This window comes from Bidens hawaiensis, unplaced genomic scaffold (genome assembly GCF_021521415.1).
Source record: "Bidens hawaiensis isolate Kalapana, Puna unplaced genomic scaffold, B.hawaiensis_p1.1 tig00004743_1, whole genome shotgun sequence".
In the NCBI taxonomy this organism is placed as follows: domain Eukaryota; kingdom Viridiplantae; phylum Streptophyta; class Magnoliopsida; order Asterales; family Asteraceae; genus Bidens; species Bidens hawaiensis.
In genome coordinates, this window is record NW_027491293.1 from 1,705,233 (window position 1) to 1,725,528 (window position 20,296).

Consider the following 20,296-nt stretch of genomic DNA (forward strand, 5'->3'; position numbering starts at 1 on the left):
TTTTCCATATAATACAACACTACTACACATATACAATACACAAATATTGAATATATACAATAAAACACTATTAAACTCAAAAATACATAGTATTACACATGTGTAATACAACGGTATCGCACAGTAATACGTATGTGCATTACAGCGGGTTTTTTTTATTTTTTTATATTTTTTTTATATTTTTCCAGTGAAATATAAGAAAATATAAGAATAATGGCTAAAACAGATTTTTGAAAATATTTTTTTATTTTTAATTAAAAATAATTCTTTACGAGTTTTTAGGAACTTTAGTTTTCTCTCTAAAGGTGAGTTTTCTCTTGATCATCTCCATATATATATATATATATATAGTATGAAATACGGATATGTACGCATATGTCCCCAAAACGTTTAGAAAAGTTGGTAAAATAGGGGAATAATAAACTCACCTTAGATTAATGACAAACGAATATAAATATGAATAAGCGAGTTAACGAATAAGTGACTCGCCTACTATATGTCAAACGATATAAACAATTCAGAATCTGATACTTTAGGATATGATAATACAAATAAAAACAAACTCGTTTCCGCTGGAATCAATCCAAATGGACGTTTCGAATTCAAGTTATGTTTGTTTTAAGATTTAAGCGAGCTGGTACTGACCAGATTCCTAACAGCGAGTCTGAATTCGGGTTTTGGTAAGTAGCATTAAAATTACGTTACGAGAATAAAAGTCTTCTGGACCGAACATTGAATACGACCGGAAGTATGAGAAAATGTAAAGTCAAACTTGTTGACTATTTTGCCCTTTAACGAGTTTTAAACTAATTGACCAGTCAACACCCTTCAACCACTGAAATTGATTGAAATTTATTGACTACGGAATATATATGAACGATTTCTATATTTACAACTTACCCGGAAAGTGAAAGAATCAACGGATACGATGAGTCAAAGGTCCATAGGCATGCAAAGTCAAACGAACAAGCTTGTATCTTCAACAAATAAGCAAAAACCAAAGGGTTTGGTGATGAACAGAGGTAGGTGACGACTGGGATTAGTGAGTTAGGGAATGAGGAAGTTTGTGACATGAGAATTATGATGTGTTTATATAGAGATTACAAAAACGAACCATATTTAGTATATTTACTCGTTTAGGAAACCGAATCGAGTTTTAACGATCAAATCAACCTAATATGCAGACATAATTCAATCTTGTGGAAGGGGTAATGTATGTGGACAAGTATGTAAGTTATATTAGTTTTCTTGGAGCTTAAAACACTTGATTTAGTTCAAAAATAAACGATTTCGGGCTAAAAACAAATTAGGAAAGAAAATTGGCTACATGATCTGTGCAGGTTGCCCATAGCACCGCGCGGTGGGCCTAGGCCACCCCATCACATGGTGCTCCGGCCAAAATGAGAGGGAGTTTCAAATTTGACACTGTTAGTCCATGTAGTTTGAGAATTGGATAATTAATGAATCTTTTATGCATAAATTAAGAATTGAACATCTTTTAAAGTATGACAGGCCTGAAGTAAACATATGGAAACTTAAATACTTATAAACATTTGATTTTCAATAATAATAAGGATCTAAAAATGTTTCGGGTCGGGTTAAACGTACACGAATACGGGTTTGGAAAATCCAAAATGTTACATAACGAGTGTGGAAAACGGTCTTGGGTATATCATCTTCGTGGACACGGAGTTGGTGATAACCCGAACAGAGATCAATCTTGGACAAGCATGCGGCTCCTTGGAGTTGATCGAAAATATCATCGATGCGCGGAAGGGGATAACGGTTCTTGATAATAAGATTATTGATCTCGCAGTAATCAATACGCATACAAAGAGTATCGTCCTTCTTCTTGACAAACAAAATGGATGCGCCCCATGGAAACGAACTCGGGAAAATGAAACCCTTGTCCGTGAGTTCTTAGATTTGGCTCGAGAGTTCTTGCCTTTCGGAGGGTGCAAGACGGTAAGGTGCTTTGGCTACGGGGTTTTCTCTCGGAATGAGGTCAATACGGAACTCCACTTGGCATACGGGAGGGAGTCCGGAAACATCATCAGGAAAGACTTCGGGGAAGTCGCGAACAACCGGGATATCGGAAAGTTGCTTTTCTTATGGAATTTTGTGGTGACATGGGCTAAAAAGGCGACATACTTCTTCCGTAAATAACGTTGGGCTTTGAGGCACGACATGAGGTTTAGCTTTGAGAATGGTCTTTCTCCGGGAACGTTTAGAACTACGCCCCCATCGACAGGGATACGAATAAGTTTCTCGAAACATAGAATCTCGGCATGGTGATTTGCGAGCCAATCCATACCAATGATGGCGTCAAAGCTACCCATTTGCATTGGAATAAGATCAATAGAGAACTTTGCCCATTGAGAGTAGGAGTGCAATTACGGAAAATAAATAGGTGCGAAGCTACCCATCTGCATGTTCAATTGATGTTATACTAAGAGGTGCGAAGTTGTGGGATTGTTATTTGGTTTGATCATCCGATGTGTCAAAGAGCTCGAGCTACTGGAAGTAAATTGGCAATCAAGAACAAAAGTTTAAAAAAAATATGTTATACATTTCATGGTTGTTTTTCATCATCTATCATGTATTTTAATTGCCTTTCAATTTTAAAATGTAATATGTCACTTTTGGTTTGCCTATGTATCCAAAAGTAATCAAAGTATCCAGTTGCAATAAATTCAAAAAAGGTACTAAAGTAGCGTAATTGAACAAACCATAGGTATGAAAATAACACTTAGCTCAAAAGAGAAAATAAATAAAATAAACGAAATTACCAGTTTACCCCTAACTTAACGGAAAAAATAGACAGAATTAGAAAAAAGTACTAAAATGACAAGTTTTTTAGAAAAGCGGGGTAGTCATTTTCAATGAATTCAAAAATGGTACTAAAGTTGCGTAATTGAACAACCCACGGCCACTAAAATGGCACTTTAACTCTTTTTTAAATTTAACTACATATATTGCAAATTCCAACCGCCACATCTTATCCTCCATTTCTTTCTTGATGCACAAAAAAATCTGTTAGACTTGATTTGAAGATTTAATGACCTGATTTGGGGAAAATATGCATCAGTGACCTAATTGGAACATTTTTAAAAGTTTGTTAATATTCTATAAAATATTCCCCAAATATAACTATTAAAGTAGCATGGATTGGATGTAAAGAAAAAAGATTAAAGAGAAAGAAAACGGGAATGCATTTATATTTTTTTTTGTTAACAATGTTTAATGTTTTATTTTTATTAGAAAATTATCTAATAAATTATATTATTTTTTTGAATTTTGATAAGAAAAAAAAAATGTTGATGAAGCCCCCCATTCACCAGAACCACAACAAGCTTAGGTGGCTTCAACAAGGGTTTCAATTTTCAACAAGTTTACAGTCTACGTCCAGTCAGCACTGCATGGCACAATATTACTAGATGAATCCAAGATAACACATAGTCTTAGTAAGAGCATCTCCACCGGCGTGACGTGGAGAGGTTTGTGTTGACGTGGACTGGAGCAAACGGACGAGCGGAGGTTTTTATCGGTGGAGGAAAACGGAGGGTTGGAGGTTTGTTTGAGATCACAAACGTTTGTGATGGAGTTTGAAATGGGCCCAGCATCAAGTAAAAAACAATAAATTAATGACATGGCGGGCGGGCGGTGCCGGCGGCAATCACCGCCCGGCGTTGTTGGGTCACCCAGCCGGCGGCAGACGGAGGAAGACTGAGGCAGGCGGTGGGTAGGTGGGTTTTGGCAGACGGAGAAGACGGAGGAAGACGAAGACGATGGAGGAAGACGAAGCCGACGGAGGAAGACAAGGAATACGGATCGATGGTTTGGGGAGCTGTGTTGTTTGTGTTGGTGGGTTTGTTGTCTGTGTTGTTTGTGTTGGTGGGTGTGTTGTTTGTGTTGGTGACTTGGTGGGTAGGTGATGAAGATTTTATATAATAATAATAATAATAATAATAATAATATATCTTTAGCCAACAACGGCTCTTTTATAATAATAATAATAATAATAATAATAATAATAATAATAATATAATTATGTTTACATAAAATAAATAAATAAATTATTTAACCCTATCACACTATAAATAACACATTTCTCTACTCAATACAACACTCTTCACACCAAAATTTCTCAAATACTCTCACCACAATATATCTAAAAAAATGAGTTCCAACGATGAAGTAACACAACCCTTGAGTGCGAACGATGAGGAAACCGACTACACAAGTGATAACGATGAAGTAAGCCAACAACCCCCACCCACTATAAACCCATACTTGAATCCTGATATTCAAAATCAAGTCGTTCAAATAGCCGTCCAACAATTCCAAGAATTTATGTCTAATGACGTCGAAGAATTGCTCGAGATGATGAAACAGAGACGTGCACGTCGGGAAAACGCAGCCTCAACCTCCAGAAGTAGATTGGGGAGACGTGCAAATGTAGATAGGGGTCATGAGAAAGGGTTCGAACAACTCTGGAAAGACTACTTTGCTGAGAAGTCAGTGTACGATGCTATGACCTTTAGGCGTCGGTTCCAAATGCGGCATCCACTTTTTGTTAGAATCGTAAATGATTTGGAGGCCAATTTATAACACTTTACACAAAGAGCGGATGCAACTAGACAACGGGGTCTTTCTCCCTGCCAAAAATGCACAACTGCCATACGTCAGTTGGCATACGGCGTAGGAGCCGATGCAGTTGATGAATATGTACGCATTGGCGAGAGTATGGCCATGGAGTCTCTTAAAAAATTCTGCAAGGGTGTCATCGAACTTTAGCATAAAGAATATCTTAGAAGACCTAACGAGAATGACATCCAACGGATATTGGAGAATCATTCAACCATCCACGGGTTTCCTAGTATGTTGGGAAGTATTGATTGTATGCATTGGGCGTGGAAAAACTGTCCTGTAGCATGGCACGGGCAATATACGCGAGGTGACCATGGATATCCAACCATAATGCTCGAGGCAGTTGCATCACACGATCTTTGGATTTGGCATGCCTATTTTGGCATTGTCGGATCGAATAATGACATCAACGTTTTAAACCAGTCACCACTGTTCAACGATGTGGTTGAGGGTTATGCACCACCATGTCATTTCACTGTAAACGGTAGACAATACAATCAAGGATATTATCATGCAGATGGAATCTATCCGGAATGGTCGACACTTGTGAAAAGCTTCAAGTATCCACACACTGACGAAGCAAAAGCTTTCAAAAAATGTCACGAGTCAGCAAGAAAGGATGTGGAGAGGGTGTTTGGGGTCCTCCAAGGTCGATGGCATATTATAAAAGGCCCTGCAAGGATTTGGAGCATAAAAACAATTTCTGATATTATGTATGCATGCATTATATTGCACAACATAATTGTGCAGGATGAGGGGTAATTTGTAACCGACTGGACCGATGAGGTAAAAGTGGATGTGCAGCTGCCAATACCTGGACCGTCTGAAGCTTTTGCACAATGTATGGAGAGGTACAAACATTTGTGTAATAAGGATGCCCACCATATCCTTCGACAAGATTTAGTACAACATATCTGGGCTAATATGCAGTTACCATAGTTAGGGGTAGCTTTTCTTTTAGTTTTATCCATGCAATGTTTTAGTTTTATTCATGTAATCTTTTTATTTTATCCAAGTAATGTTTTAATTTTATAATCACACAATATAAAACATATCTTAATAATTAGACCGTTCGGGAAAGATCGAACATGACCATTGGGAAAAAAAATTATGACCGTTGGTTACAAAAATGACCGCTGGGAAAAAATTATGACCGTTGGTTACAAATATGACCGTTGGTTACAAAAATGATCGTTGGGAAAAGAAATATGACCGTTGGTTACAAAAATGACCGTTGGGAAAAAAATTATGACCGTTGGTTACAAAAATAACCGTTGGTTACAAAAATGACCGTTGGGAAAAAAATATGACCGTTGGCTACAAAAATGACCGTTGGGAAAAAAATATGACCATTGGTTAGCACTTTAAATACCCCTACTCTATCTTATTCAGTTACACCAACACTTTCAACTCCTCGTCTCTTTCAACCATCATATAATTCTTACTACCCCCGTACTCCTAATCAAGTATGGAAAACCAATTCCCATTTTCAAATTTGCTAAGTGGCTTTACCCCAAACCCGAGCGAGTCATCCAATGTCCCAGCACTCGGGTTTTCCCGGCACCAACACTCAACATTTGCCCAATCAAACAACCCAAACCTAGTACCACTTCAAGGTGGTTATCCTCCACAATACATGAATCTTCCTCCTCAACAAATGGCTTATCATCCTCAACAATTTTCTTATCCGCCTCAACAAATGTCTTATCCGCCTCAACAAATGTCTTACCCACCTCAATACATGTCTTATCCATCGTCTCTAGACAAACAATCACCTAGGGTGTCGACCCAAGAACCATGTGCACCATCGTCATATTCAAAGAAAAAAGGGAAAAAAATGGAAGGGTCATCTTCTACGCCAACACTTGCCACTCAAAGGTGGACTCATTGGGAAGAAATCATTTTACTTCAAGGCTACATTCACATTTCTGATGACGCAATTGTCGGAAAAAACCAAAAGGGACGTGATTTCTCGCGTTCACAGTTATTTCTGTCATGAAACTGGTAAGTCAAGCCGTACAGTGCAACAAGTAAAATCACACTATCATCTGTTTGCTCATGGGTTGACAAGGTTTTGTGAAATTTACAACCGTGAGTATGAACAGTGGGGAGCGGTATGTCAGATGAGCAAATCATGAATCTTGCAAAAGAAGATTACCACCAAGAAATGAAGAGCTCGTTTAAGTACGAGCATTTGTTTCCAATCGCTAAGGACAACCCAAAATGGTATCAAGGGGTACGAGTGTAACAAAAAGAACGAAAACATCAGCTTCTGAGGATTATCAACATCGGCTTCCAACACTGATGACACTCCTATTTCCCTTGATGATTTTACACTGAACATGGAAAGTCCTAATTAGTTTCCAGAGTATGAAGAGTTGCCTCGTCCAACTGGCCATAAGAAAGCTAAGGCAAGGATGAAAGCGAAGGCGAAAGAGGCGAAGGAGAAACCCGAAGAACAAGAGATTAAACTAATGCAAACTTTGGTGGGTGGGAAGATTGAAGCTATGAACTCCTTCAATGAAAAACTTGACTATATAATATACACTAACGACATGAACGTGCTAAAGATGCCTACTACAGGTATGAATAAGAAGGGACTTAAGGTGCATCTTCGTCAGTGTGAAGCGATCAGGAATAAGTGGGATATGCCAGATGATGATGATGATGATGATAATGATGAGTAGGTTTTTAATTTATGTATGTCTAATATATGAGTGTGTATTTCTTATGTTATGTTCATTTTAATGTGATGTATGTTTAATTTATGTTTCATGTAACTTGTCGATTTCAGTTAATGTATGGTTTTCTTTAAACATTTTAGGTTTTTTCTTATATATTTTAGTCTTTTCTTTTCAAAAAAAAATTTAATGCACGAAAAATATATAATTTTTTATACATTAATTAAATTATTTTTTTCTGGTAATATTAAATATTTTTAAAGTAATTTTAAATAATAATATTATAAAATTAATGTATTGTAAAAGTAATTTATTAAATATTTAATAGTAAAAGTAGGTAATAATGTGGAAGATAAGGTGAAGGTTTTTATTGGTTTGTGGGTAGAGTAAAAAGTGGGGGATTTTTAAAGAAATGATTAGAGTATGATGTGACGATGAGGTGAAGGTTTGAATTGGTTTATAGATGTGGATGCTCTAAAACCCATACCTATGTTGCAGTGGCGTACAGGGTGTTTTCCTCTATGTTGCAATCAGCCTCTCTACTCAAAAGTGAGAAGTTGCAAATAACACCCTAATTTCTCTAGAACTCTCATATTAACATAGAACTTCCATCTACAGTTTGATTAAACCCTGAACGTTTGTGACATTTTATTTTGTGACTTTCAAGTTAAAACAATCAGAAACATCAAGACTAAGTTAGATCAAGCACCACTTAATGCACACCTGCGAACACGATAACCATTCTTTTATGCGTCCATTGGAGCACTACGAAAGAGTAAAAGCTAAACATACTCGACCAAACTAGTTAACCAAATTTCATGGGTATTTCTCATATTACATATTTCTGCTTCTTTAGAAACTCGAGACGTGAAGAAAGTTCAGCACATTTTCTTTTCGTGTCTGCAACTTGTTTCTCTAATTCGTCCACCTGATTCAAATTAAAAAATTCAAAAATATGCACTCGAAAGATCAAATAGTCAAATTCAAAAGGTTTAGCTAAATCTTTGACTTACGGTAGATTTCAACTCGGTCTCCCTTAGCATATACTGCTCACACCTACAAAATAGTATTAAGGTATAAAAGCTGCCAGCTACACATTAAGAACACATGCAAGGGGGCAAAATAGTAATTTCTACCTCATGAATAATTGAATGTTCTCATCGCATATTTCATCAATAAACCTAGGATCATCAGTAGTGCACGCCACTTCTTGATCAAGACTCACTGTTTGGAAACCAGGAGGCCGAACCATTGTTCTGTCATGAATCTGTGGACCACTCAAACCAGGGCTGGGGCTAACCACGTGACCCGGAACAGTGTGGTTAAGTGGTTCACCTCGGGTTTGAAGCGGTACAGAATTAGTCTTTTGCAACTTGCGCAAGTAAGTTGGATCGGGTTGGTGACCTACTAAGTGACAGTGTTCTCTCCTGTGTTGTTGGGAACAAATTATTAAAAAAAAAAACAAACTCAATGCGTGATAGTGTTTAAAATAAACGAACCAGTATTCCATTTGCATCTGTTTTAGCTTCACTTCCAGCCGTGAAAACACGGATGATCTTTCAAAATCCTGCTTATCGTGTGCCGGTTCTATGAAATTTGCTTCTAGAACTCCAACAATTCCATACCCTTTAGAATGTCCTTCACCTGTTACTTTCCAGAAAGGCTGAAACAATTTGAGTTATATACTAGCCTTAAAGCATTCTAGTAAAAATCAAAGTCTTGATGTTAGAAATGCATACACGAATCAGACGGTTTTTATGGTACACGTTAAATCCAGTAATCCCAAGAGCCGGTGCTTCTTTGATGAATCCAAGAGTTGTCTCCGCAACAGCCTACATCAAATTGACAAGTAATAAGAGTCATATATATATATTATTTATCTATTTTTTTTGCCTTGTTGTTTAGAGTTTCTAGTCTTCAACTGTGTGTTTCTTTTATACTGTTTCACACATATGGTTTCAAAGTTGGGGGTCTCTTTGAAGTAGAGGTACGGTCCGGCTACATCTCACCCTCCCAAGATCCTACTAATAGCGTTGCTATTCATGGGATTTTTACCAGGTATGGTTGTCGTTGTATATATATAAATCATACAGATATACAAAGGATTTATTACGTGTTGCACAGAAGAAACTTGTGGCTTGTAGACGATTACTTCCCGAAACTTCAAATCATCTGCTATATTATACTGCTCTACGGGTTTCCCTCTTAAGATGATTTTAAAGTTGTTGAACTTTTGGAGGTATAACATAGAAGCATACGCCTAAAAAGGAAGCACAATATGTCAATAATGACACCAAATGTAGCGTTTTAATAGTTTTAAGATTTAAATAACCACCCTTAATGAATGAAGAAGGCGGTAAGAAATGTGTGCCTGCATATCCACAGCCTTCCTGCTCAGTTTAGACACACGAGCAGCTTCATCTCTCAGTTTTATATCCTATATTATTATCATCAAAATAATATTCAGTACTGGTGTAATAATATTCATATCAACAGTTTGCAAAACATAACCTCATCATCTTCATCAAAGTTTAACTCATAGATGCCTTCATCATTGAGCCATAAGTTATATATGATTATCTTTGTCCCGTGTGACCCGATATCTTCAAACTGAAAAAAGATTTAAAAAAAAAAACAATGTAACGAAAGCTGATATACTGTAAGTCATTAAATAAACTCAAACAAACCTGTTGAATTAGGTCATCTTTTGTAGCAAACGGGAACCACTCGAGAATTGTGTTTAAGTTAGTAGACCAATCCTCCTGAGTGCCATATAATATCGGTTCTGACCAACGCTTCGTGATATCAAAATCAATCTGCCAATGGGACAATTACATATGTGACATTTTAAATCATGAGTTAAATTTAAATATCTACCATTGGGACAATAACGTCATCCTGTCCGGCTCGGCGTAGAAACGTATAGGATAAAAGACCAACACTCTGAGTTGCTCGTCTACAAAACGGTAGCATCAAATAACATTAAGAGCATAATTCTCCATTCCAACACAATAATTTAAACAAAATTAAACAGTACCCATTCCTATATGCACGGCTGAAAACGATCACGTCGGCTCCTTACCGCATAGTGCTTGTTTTGAAGCCGTTACCATCTGAAAAAAATAAATAAAACATAAACACTTTCAAATGAATTCAGAGTCAAAAACTTTTATACATTAAACAAAAAAGCTTCTAGAAGCACAATGGAATTACATTGCCCAATTGTATTGTTGGTTTTCTTAGTTGAGTATCCCAAACTCATGCACTTCCGAATACCATCCGGATCCATTCCACCTCCATCGTCTGTAACAGTAAATCAAGTTACCGAATTAACCTTATAAAGCATTATAACCACCATTAAATGCATCAACATTGGTACCAAGAAAAAGTAACGCGGGAGAGTTATCTCTTTTGCTGTAAACGCGGTCCACCTTCACAAAAGTTGCCCCATTGTTAATCTGTTACACAAGATTAACAACATTAGTCTCATAAAACAAACTAAATATCTCAATCACCAATGCAAGATAACAACGAAAATGCAGCACTAATACTCCATAACTACTAATCGTTACCTCATCAACTGCGTTATCCAAAAGTTCAGCAATAGCTGCAATAAGATACAAGCACATTGTGAGTATTAACTCTGAACAATAACATCAATAATATTAAATCACACCTCCAAAAGCCCACTTATGTGAGGTTGCATTGGAATGAAGAAACTTCGGGTGCACGCGGGCATGTTCTAATTCACCTGCAACAAACCAAAACACCATTCAATAACCATGCAAGTCAATTATGCACAATTACAGCAATTTCGATTTAAATTACTGTAAAATTGTTACAATGCAAACCCTAAAACGGATTAACCTTGTGAGGGATTCCATTTTGTTGGGCCAATATCAAACGCTCCGGCTTTCCAGAAGCTCCGGTTCTCTAATCGCCGGTCATCGGCCGGGTTATTCTGGACTTCCGGTCTAGGTGGTCGATCGTCGGCTTCGTCATCGCTGTCTAGAATATTTAAAATGTTTGTGGGCTTCTGAGAAAAATTCGACATTGTAAGCGAGTCAGTGAATAGAAATCAGAGATGGGTTTTGATTGAGAGTAGGAATTGAAGAAAATTAATGGCTGAATTGTGTAATTAGGGTTTTGAACATCAGTTAGAAACTGAAATTGGGGGTTTTCTTGGGGGAAAGTTTGATTTATGGATGTTTTTTTTTCAGTCCTTGGTTTATATTTGTTATCCATCACTAGTCCCTTCACTTTAAGAATGATGACTAAGGCCCACCGGGGCGTCTCCCAGATGAGAGCACGGGTGGATTCGAGCACGGGTTCGAAAGATCAACGTCGCAACTGCTCTAAGGGTTCACGGGATGGGGATTCACGGGTTCACGAGATCATTTCAAGATGGGGGAAAGGTGAAAGTGGGTAAAGGGTTGGAATGCAATGGTTCAAGTGACGGGTGCTTCATCACTTTTATAATTTAAAACCTTAAAATCAAAACGCAATCAAGATGATGTCGTCGACACCATAAAACAGAAGGGCTTGATTAATGAAGGTGGTCGGAGCATGACTTTTGGGTAATGCTTTTTCCCACAATTTGACAAGATTACCAGCGACAATTTTCAATGGATGTAGTGGCAATTGCCATGACAATATAACCGATGGATCAACGACTAATAGATCACCAACATGCGTTACCAAAAGAATTCCTACGTTCAGTTGAATTTTCTAATTTTTAATGAGGTCAGTTGATGATGCTCTTTTTTTCTAATGGTGTGGCATCATGTAATTACGTTGCTTTATTCTTTGAAAATACAATTTGCTTTGCTAAACATCTTTGTTTAGAGCATGATAGAGTATAGAAATCGATCCATTATAGCCATTATAGACATTTAAATAATGGATAAATAAGTTGTGCTAGCATTTTAAGCTTAATAAATTTACTTTTTGACATGTAAAAACATATATATTTTTATAGGTAAACATTAAAAGTTATTAGATGATATAATAGTTATAACATGTTGGTTTAATCAAGAAGTTAGACAATGTGTAGTGTGGCTACAAAATTAGGTTACAATGACGATATGTGAGAGGAACAACCCCCCCCCCCCCCCTCCCCCCATTTAGCAATAAGAGGGGGGCCGACATATATTTGTCACTGCTTTTAGTTTGAAGAATATTATTATTTAATTTTGACTTTTGAACTGTCAAAAACATTATATATAAATATATATATATATATATATATGTATATATTAATGCACAAAATTAATATAAATACCTAACCAATTCAACCATTCTCATCATTTCATATACTAACTCAACCTCCAAAAAACCATTTTCACCATTTTCATATACCAACTTTCTTTACCAAAATGGATTCAACAAATACCTCCGACATGATGGAAGAATTTATTGAAAATAAGAAGAAGATGGATCAAATTAAGCAAGAGACGACAGAGCAGGAAGGTGAGATCATGAGTGCATTTCGGACCATAGCAAATAAGATAGCTTCTGACTCTACTAGTTCTCGGCCACCCTGTAGGCGATCGCATATCATTCGACATTGTGCAGATGCGAACGAGCGTTTGATGAAAGACTACTTCAATGGCACGCCTAGATATGACAACACTATGTTTGAACGTTTTCGGATGTTTAGATGTTTATTTTTGAGCATTGCGGAAGATTTGGAGCGGGAGTATTTCAACAAAACGCGATGCAAGAGGATATTTAGGATTCACCGCTATACAAAAGTGTACTTCGGCGCTACGCATCCTCGCATTCGGAAACACGACCAACATCAACGACGAGTATTTAAAGATGGAGAAGAAAACGAAAAAAATAAAATTTAACCTACTTGTTTTAATTAATTATTTTAAATTGTTTAAATTAATTATTTTTTGACTTACTTGTTTTTAATTTAAATTGTTTTAATAATTTATTTCTATATGAATAATACAATTATACATTTGAGGATTCCAACAACGAACGACCTAAGTCGCATATATGATGTACATGAAAGTAAACATTCTTTTCCCGGCATGATCGGGAGTATAGATTGCATGCATTGGAAATGGGGCAGCTGTCCAACAGTATTACGATGTCAATACACTCGTGGTGACCATGTAGTACTAACGGTTACTCTTCAAGCCATTTGTTCACAGGACCTTTGGGTTTGGTCGGCCTACTTTGGCTCTATCGGGTCAAACAACGATATAAATGTTCTCAACTCATCGCCCGTGCTAGAGTGTTACATCAGTCGTAGCATACCGGTCTTACCATTTATGCCAAAGATACCTACTACCGTCACGGATACTATCTGGGAGATGAGATATATCCGGAGTACTCGATCATCATCAAAACGTTTCAAGACCCGATCGAAGAAAAAAGAGAATATTTTAAGAAAAAGCAAGAGTCCGCGCGAAAGGATATCGTGAGGTGTTTCGAGGTTCTTAAAAAATGTTGGCATTAAGTGAAAACCCCCTGTCATGTATGGTTGTTGGAAAAAATGAGCAATGTCATGTATATATGTATCATATTCCATAATATATTTTAGAAGACAATTACAAAACAATATGCCAGCACTTATATACCAGGGAGCGTTCCTTAACAATATTATGAACCAACCGAAGAACAACAAACACGAAAAATCACGAGCTCACATCAAGTGAGATACATAATCAACTTAAGGCGGATTTTGTTCAACACGTTTGAGATAATCATCCCGTTGAAGACAAATACGAATACGATGACGAAGACGAAGTCGAAGACGAGGACGGGGACGAAGACGAGTCTTAAAATAGTATTTTTATATGTATTTTTTAAAAAAAATATTGGTGTATTTTTTTTAATGTATTCTTCTATTTATTTAATTTAATGAATTTTTATTTATCTAATTTAATGAGTCTTTATTTGTTTAATTTAATTATAAAAAAGTAAAAAGAAAAAGATTGATGGCGTGACGATGTGATTGAGCTACAAAACAATTACACCCTAAAACAAAAATCGTCAATTTGCTGACTAGACGTCACATGTCAGATATCCTCCAATTTGTAGCCCTCCACTACACACATAGCCTTATTGGTGATTTTATTTTTGGAAATCTCCAAACAGTAACCATTTTGTAAGAACACTTAGTAAAATGGATACATTTTATTCAAAATTATGTTGATTCATTGGCTTATACGAAACTGAATAACATAATTTGAATAATGATAATGAAAAACAAATATAATAAAACTTATAAATACCCGATTGAAAACTACTTCCCGTTTACTATGTTTTGATCAATGGCAACGCCAAGTTGCCAATTATTCTTATTCAACTTATTGAATTAAAATTTGGTCAGATTAATATTAAAATACTTTTAGAAAGTTTGGGCAATGGGGCAAGGCGTGTGAGTGTGCTCCATATTTTGAAGGGATCGATCATGCTTTTTAGTTTTACCTTTTAGTGCTATCTTTTCGTTTTTCTCTAGTGCCATCTTTATCGAACTAACATGATCCCCCTTTACCGAGTTTTAAATCAAGATAGTACTCTCTCTCTCTCTCTGATTTAAGGTCAGGGATGTGGAATAAACATATAAATGATGTTACTACATCCATTTTGTATCTTTTACATTTAAAACGCACCACTAGACATCCTTTACGTTTCCTTTTTATTTCATTTTTCATCCACAACGTATCTAGCTTAGAGGCATTGGATACCACCGCATCCCATGATATTTGTACCTTTTATATATATATGTAGTGTAATCCCAAGTAACCGATAAATATTTTTATATCAACCCCTATGAAGTTTTGAAATCGACCACTTGAAATATTGACACCTACTATCAAGAAAAAGTTATTTAAAATTTTAAAATTATACATGTATAATTATATAGACGAATTAACGTATATCAAACAGTTAAACCCAATTTATACAACTAGATAAAATAAGTCCATTCTAAACAAAACTTATGGTTAATCCAAGTACACAATAACTATTTTAACCCAAACAACACTTAACCTCTCAATTTTAAAAATAAAAAAAGTGAGACATTTTGGCAATTTTAATTAGCTGCCCACCCACAAACCGTTTTTTAATACTCAATCAATGATTCTGTCAAGATGCCTACTGTCACCGATCATAAACGTGTTCATGAATCGGTAAACCAAAACGTTGGATTTTAAAATGCCATGTGGAAATATGAATTTAGAAAGAAAAAATTTAAAAACCGTAATAAAATCATTTCTCAAAATAAAAATTATACCGGAAAACTTGGTTTTATCTTTAATTTAAATGGCGATAGACAATGGAGCCTAGAAATTTCCGACCTTTTAAAAAAATTTGTCCCATCACTATTCTCTACGTAAGTCATTAAAAAATATTAGAAAGCTTAAATAAACAATCATTAACGAACATAAAGTAACGTAAACGTACACATTACCGAATATTCACGAACACAACCTCTATTGTGTTCATTCATTTTTGTTATTCAAACGGAATTTCCTGTTAATGTTCATTTTTTTATTAAACGAATGAATAAAAACAAATTTCCCGTAAAATGATCCACAAACAATTCGTTGAACATGTATCCACTTTATGAATCATCTACGTCTACTTACGCGTGATACTTAGAAAATGAAATAATAATAATAATAATCGTAAATCTTATTACATACAATCCAATCCGCGTAATAAACAAGAAGAACCCGCCATACCTCCGGCAACCGAAGCCACCGTCCCTCCGCCACTCGCGGCCGCTATGACCGCTTCCTCTCGAAAGGTCCCATCTTTCTCACTTTATCCATCTGTATATACAAACACGCGTGTATTTATTATATGTATCGGTAATTATATATAATTCATTCATATTCATATGTGTTGATTACTGATTAGGTTCTAAGCAAAATCGCCAGCAATAGACTTCAAAAGGAGCTGACGGAGTGGCAGATCAATCCTCCATCTGGGTTCACACACAAAGTCACCGACAACCTTCAACGGTTTCTTATTCTTCGTATTTTGTATTTCTTTTATAAATCAATCAATCAATCTAGGGCTTTCGATTCCAATTGCACTGTTTTTGTTCTTTACACATTATCAGATCAAAGGGATATTCCGTTTCCAATTAAATGTTTCTTAATTGTATCAAATTATTTGTGACTCACGTTTTTTTTTTTGGTAAAGGTGGGTGATTGAAGTGAATGGAGCTCAGGGAACCATTTATGCTAACGAAAAGTATCAGCTTCAGGTTGATTTCCCGGAGAATTATCCCATGGAAGCGCCTCAGGTGAAATGATAGTGATTTGAGCTAGGTCGGTCGAAATGCATTTTGGGTTATTGCTTACAAGGTGTTTAATGAAATGTCGCAGGTGATATTTTTGCATCCGGCTCCACTTCACCCTCATATCTATAGCAATGGCCATATTTGTTTAGGTACTTTTGTATCTGTTGCTGCAACCTTTTGCGTTCTTTAAGTTTGCGTTATTCGCGTTATGATTAATGTGTGTTGTAATAAAGGTGCTTGGATTTCATAAGCTCCCGTCTTTCTGATTTTTTGGGTTTAATTTGAATTATGATTATTTAATAGAGTTCTTTCTTTTGTAGATATTTTATATGACTCATGGTCACCAGCCATGACTGTTGGCTCCATCTGCATCAGCATTCTCTCCATGCTATCAAGTTCTACGGTGAAGGTTTTATTCTATCTAGGGCTTTAACAAGTCAAATATCTTAATTCTTAAGTAGAAAATCAGTGCCATGTTGTGAAGCTAAATAGTGCGCTACTATCTCTGTCCAATGAAAATTTCGACATAAATGTTGCTTGAAGAGCGTATGACTAATAGTGAAATGTCTTAAATACCCTTTAATTGTGATAAAGTTTTGAAATTCTGGGTACCCGAATAAACCAGTTTAATTCTTTGTAAAAGTATGCAGTTTTGGCTTTAAAAATGTCAAAAATGAAACTTTCTTTTTTCTTGTATACCGTTGCAGGAACGCCCAGAAGATAATGATCGCTATGTGAAGAACTGTAGAAATGGTAGATCTCCAAAGGAGACTAGATGGTGGTTCCATGACGATAAAGTTTGATGAACTTAAGGATGAATGAAGTGCTACTTCGTGTCATACTCCTGTAAATGAAGAGCAAATTTTCTTGTTTGTTTGCTCAAAAAGTAAGGATTGATTGTGACTTATGTTTCTGAAGTAAATTTGATATATTTAACTCTTTTCATACAATCTTAACTTCACATAACAGTATACCATGATCACCAAATCTTTACATTCATGAAAATGATAAACTTTACAAACACACATAAATATTTGACTTTTCAGTTGTTGACCCTCCTGCAAATCTTTCTGATTTCTCCATGATTACCAGTCAATGGAGTTATATTCCCCATCTTGACCATAGACTTTGCAAACTGCTTAAAAAACTCATCTTGATTCTCAGCATAAAGTTTTACCAGATCATATGTTTCTTGGTTTTGTGTATAGAGGATTTCATCTGAGCTTAGCAGGCCCTTTAAAGCCAGCAAGTTCTTGTAGTACCCGTTATCAAACTTTGTTGGCGAACCAGGGTCCAATGGAAACAGGTTTTGGTCACCACCTGTTCTCGGGCAGTTGGCACGCAATTGGGCAGCATATGATCTTTCTAGTTTAAAGTCGGGCTGCCCGTTACCAGTGTTGTTGTACAGCCTTTGCCTGAAACTTGTGCACCTAGCGTTTCCAATTGTGTGACTTCCTGTTTAACAAACACAAAAAGTAAGCATTTTTCTTGAAAATGATCTATGTTCATTGGTTGACCTTTACGATTACCCGAAAGAGTTACAAAGTCAACTATGTCAAGACCCTTGAGCTTAAATTTAGTGAGGATTGTCTGAAAGGTGTTGTTTGGTGCTGGTATGTTTTGGTTTGAGCCGCTCAAACTCGCGCCTAATGAGTCTCGACTTCCTAAGGGGACATCCCAATTCGGGCCACCAGTCTGCATAAAACAAAAATGGGTTGACCGAACATGCAATATTTGACTTGTTTGAAATAAAATGTATCCAAAAAAGACTAATTCTTAAGGTACCAATACGGTCGAGTCTCTAGCTGCCAAAGCCAAAATATCAGCACACGACACAGTTTGAGGACATACTTTCTCAACAGCGGATTTGATCTCGTCAATGACTTCAAACCCACGAGCCGAATCACAGTTAGGGACCGACCTCTTCTCACTGGTTATGGTTCCACTGCTGTCTAGAAGTATTGAGCCATCACAACCCTGCATTATTAGTGACAAACTTCACTTAACACTTGCATCTAAATGATAATATAATGAGGGGTCATGAGTTGTTAGTTAAGTTAGTCATATGAACCTTGACAAAACAATCGTGAAAATGGAGGCGGAGCAAAGAAGCCGCCATACGCGGGGCTCTTGCAACCGCCTTTGAGACAATGGACTTGACAATATTATTGGCTTGTGGGCACGAGAAGTCGTAGAACTGCGGGTAGAGAACATTGGCAGCGATGGTTATCGGAGAGAAGGAAAGTACAAGAGATAAAGCGAGGAGTACTACCAGGATTGCATTGTTAATGAAGTGAGCCATTGGTTGTTTGTGATGGAAAACAGGAAGTGATTTTGTGGATTTATAGAGTAACTGTGAATAGTCATTTGGTGAAGGATAGTACAGGAGCAGAAGCACCTAGACGTGCACAAAATAACCGGTTCCGGAACCGAACCGGTGGAACCGACCTGGAACCGGTTCTAACCCATACCCGGAACCGGTTCCTGACCGGGTATAGGATTTCTCCTCGGAGCCGGTTCCGGAACCGGAACCGACCCGGAACCGGTGGAAAAAACCCGGAGGAACCGGTCAAAAACCCGAAAAAAACCCGGAGGAACCGGTCAAAACCCGACCCGGAACTGGTCAAAACCCGGTCAAATACCCGACTATACCCGGAACCGGTTCCGGAACCGAACCGGGTTTGACTTTTGTTGACCATACCCGGAACCGGTTCCTACCCGGTTCCTGGTTTTTTAAATACCCGATTTGTGCACCTCTAGAAGCACCTACTCTACTCTCTTTTTAAAATGGATTCTCATGTCAATATAATACTGGAAAATGAATAATATGTTGGATTTGTTGAAGTTAGAAAGTTTTGATATTATTAAAAAATGAGATCGGAGGGTACTGTTTTATTGGTACGAAACTACGAACACTGAACCGAACCCTCTTCCTAGTTCATCAGTTTGAAGCTACTGTTTTATTGGTTGAATCATACATGCAAGTGCATAGTATCAAACTATCAATATACAAGGAAAATCGAATATAAATTATATTTAAGCGAACTAGTTACTAGTGAACACCTTCTGCTCAAACTAGATTGTACGGTTACTCGTGATTTTTAGGTAGTTGACGTAACTATGTGTCATCAACTTAATAAACACAACCAATTAAAGAAAAATAAAAATGAACATCAACAGTGGTAAGTATAACGATCGATGATACTTGTATGTTAGGCCTGATTTGACGTGCTCAAACCCTGTTCAACTCGACTCAGTAGGGTTGAAAAGGCTCTCCTGGTCGCCTGGGAAAGGATTGTTGTTTGAAAAAGATGAAAAGTTTGAATTAAAAGGTTTTATTGATACATATTAGGTTAAAAGTGTTTGGCTACAAGAAGATGTGTCATGCTTTCAGTATTTTATATTTTTTTGGGGAAAGTCATTGATTTCTCTGCAAAGTAAGAAACGTGTAGTTGTTTCAAGGTCAACCGCTAAATCAGAATATCGAGCAATGAACATAGCTAGCAATGAGCGTATTTGGATATCAAAAGTTTTAAGTGATCTAAAAAATAGTCAAAATTTACTTGTCAATCTTTACTATGGTAATTAGGCAACTATTTTAATTTCAAATAACCTATTTATTATTAAACCAAACACTTTGAAATCGCTTTGCATTTCACGAGAGAAAAAGTTATGGCATGTGTGCTAAAGCCCA

General features: G+C 36.6%; 2 protein-coding genes and 1 pseudogene across 3 annotated transcripts; 1 reads left to right on the forward strand and 2 right to left on the reverse strand.

Moving 5' to 3' along the window:
* Positions 1–8,053: 8,053 nt before the first annotated feature.
* On the reverse strand, positions 8,054–11,400 carry LOC143627817 (protein MICRORCHIDIA 2-like; annotated as a pseudogene). Its single transcript, XR_013152651.1, has 16 exons — positions 11,199–11,400; positions 11,008–11,082; positions 10,904–10,938; positions 10,711–10,789; positions 10,545–10,634; positions 10,369–10,444; positions 10,209–10,287; positions 10,019–10,147; positions 9,843–9,941; positions 9,667–9,768; positions 9,445–9,591; positions 9,071–9,163; positions 8,831–8,994; positions 8,468–8,758; positions 8,345–8,387; positions 8,054–8,259 (listed from the first exon to the last, which is right to left on the reverse strand). The product of XR_013152651.1 is annotated as a protein MICRORCHIDIA 2-like (transcript).
* A 4,680-nt stretch (positions 11,401–16,080) lies between these two features.
* Positions 16,081–17,550, forward strand: LOC143627856 (putative ubiquitin-conjugating enzyme E2 16). Its single transcript, XM_077097577.1, has 6 exons — positions 16,081–16,128; positions 16,215–16,318; positions 16,503–16,605; positions 16,688–16,751; positions 16,923–17,011; positions 17,310–17,550. The coding sequence occupies exons 1-6, from the start codon at positions 16,081–16,083 to the stop codon at positions 17,403–17,405; spliced, it is 504 nt and encodes a 167-aa protein (XP_076953692.1). The 3' UTR covers positions 17,406–17,550.
* Positions 17,551–17,619: 69 nt separating this feature from the next.
* LOC143627818 (peroxidase 72-like) lies at positions 17,620–18,918 on the reverse strand. Its single transcript, XM_077097547.1, has 4 exons — positions 18,674–18,918; positions 18,388–18,579; positions 18,132–18,297; positions 17,620–18,057 (listed from the first exon to the last, which is right to left on the reverse strand). The coding sequence occupies exons 1-4, from the start codon at positions 18,902–18,904 to the stop codon at positions 17,645–17,647; spliced, it is 1,002 nt and encodes a 333-aa protein (XP_076953662.1). The 5' UTR covers positions 18,905–18,918; the 3' UTR covers positions 17,620–17,644.
* Positions 18,919–20,296: the final 1,378 nt, after the last annotated feature.

Coding starts and splice junctions, on each gene's coding strand:
- LOC143627818 (XM_077097547.1), bottom strand. CDS start 18,904: ATGGCTCACTTCATTAACAATGCAATCCTGGTAGTACTCCTCGCTTTA. Junction 18,580..18,673: donor TTCACGATTGTTTTGTCAAG/GTTCATATGACT, acceptor CTAATAATGCAG/GGTTGTGATGGCTCAATACT. Junction 18,298..18,387: donor CTAGAGACTCGACCGTATTG/GTACCTTAAGAA, acceptor TGTTTTATGCAG/ACTGGTGGCCCGAATTGGGA.
- LOC143627856 (XM_077097577.1), top strand. CDS start 16,081: ATGACCGCTTCCTCTCGAAAGGTCCCATCTTTCTCACTTTATCCATCT. Junction 16,319..16,502: donor GTCACCGACAACCTTCAACG/GTTTCTTATTCT, acceptor TTTTTGGTAAAG/GTGGGTGATTGAAGTGAATG. Junction 16,752..16,922: donor CAATGGCCATATTTGTTTAG/GTACTTTTGTAT, acceptor TTTCTTTTGTAG/ATATTTTATATGACTCATGG.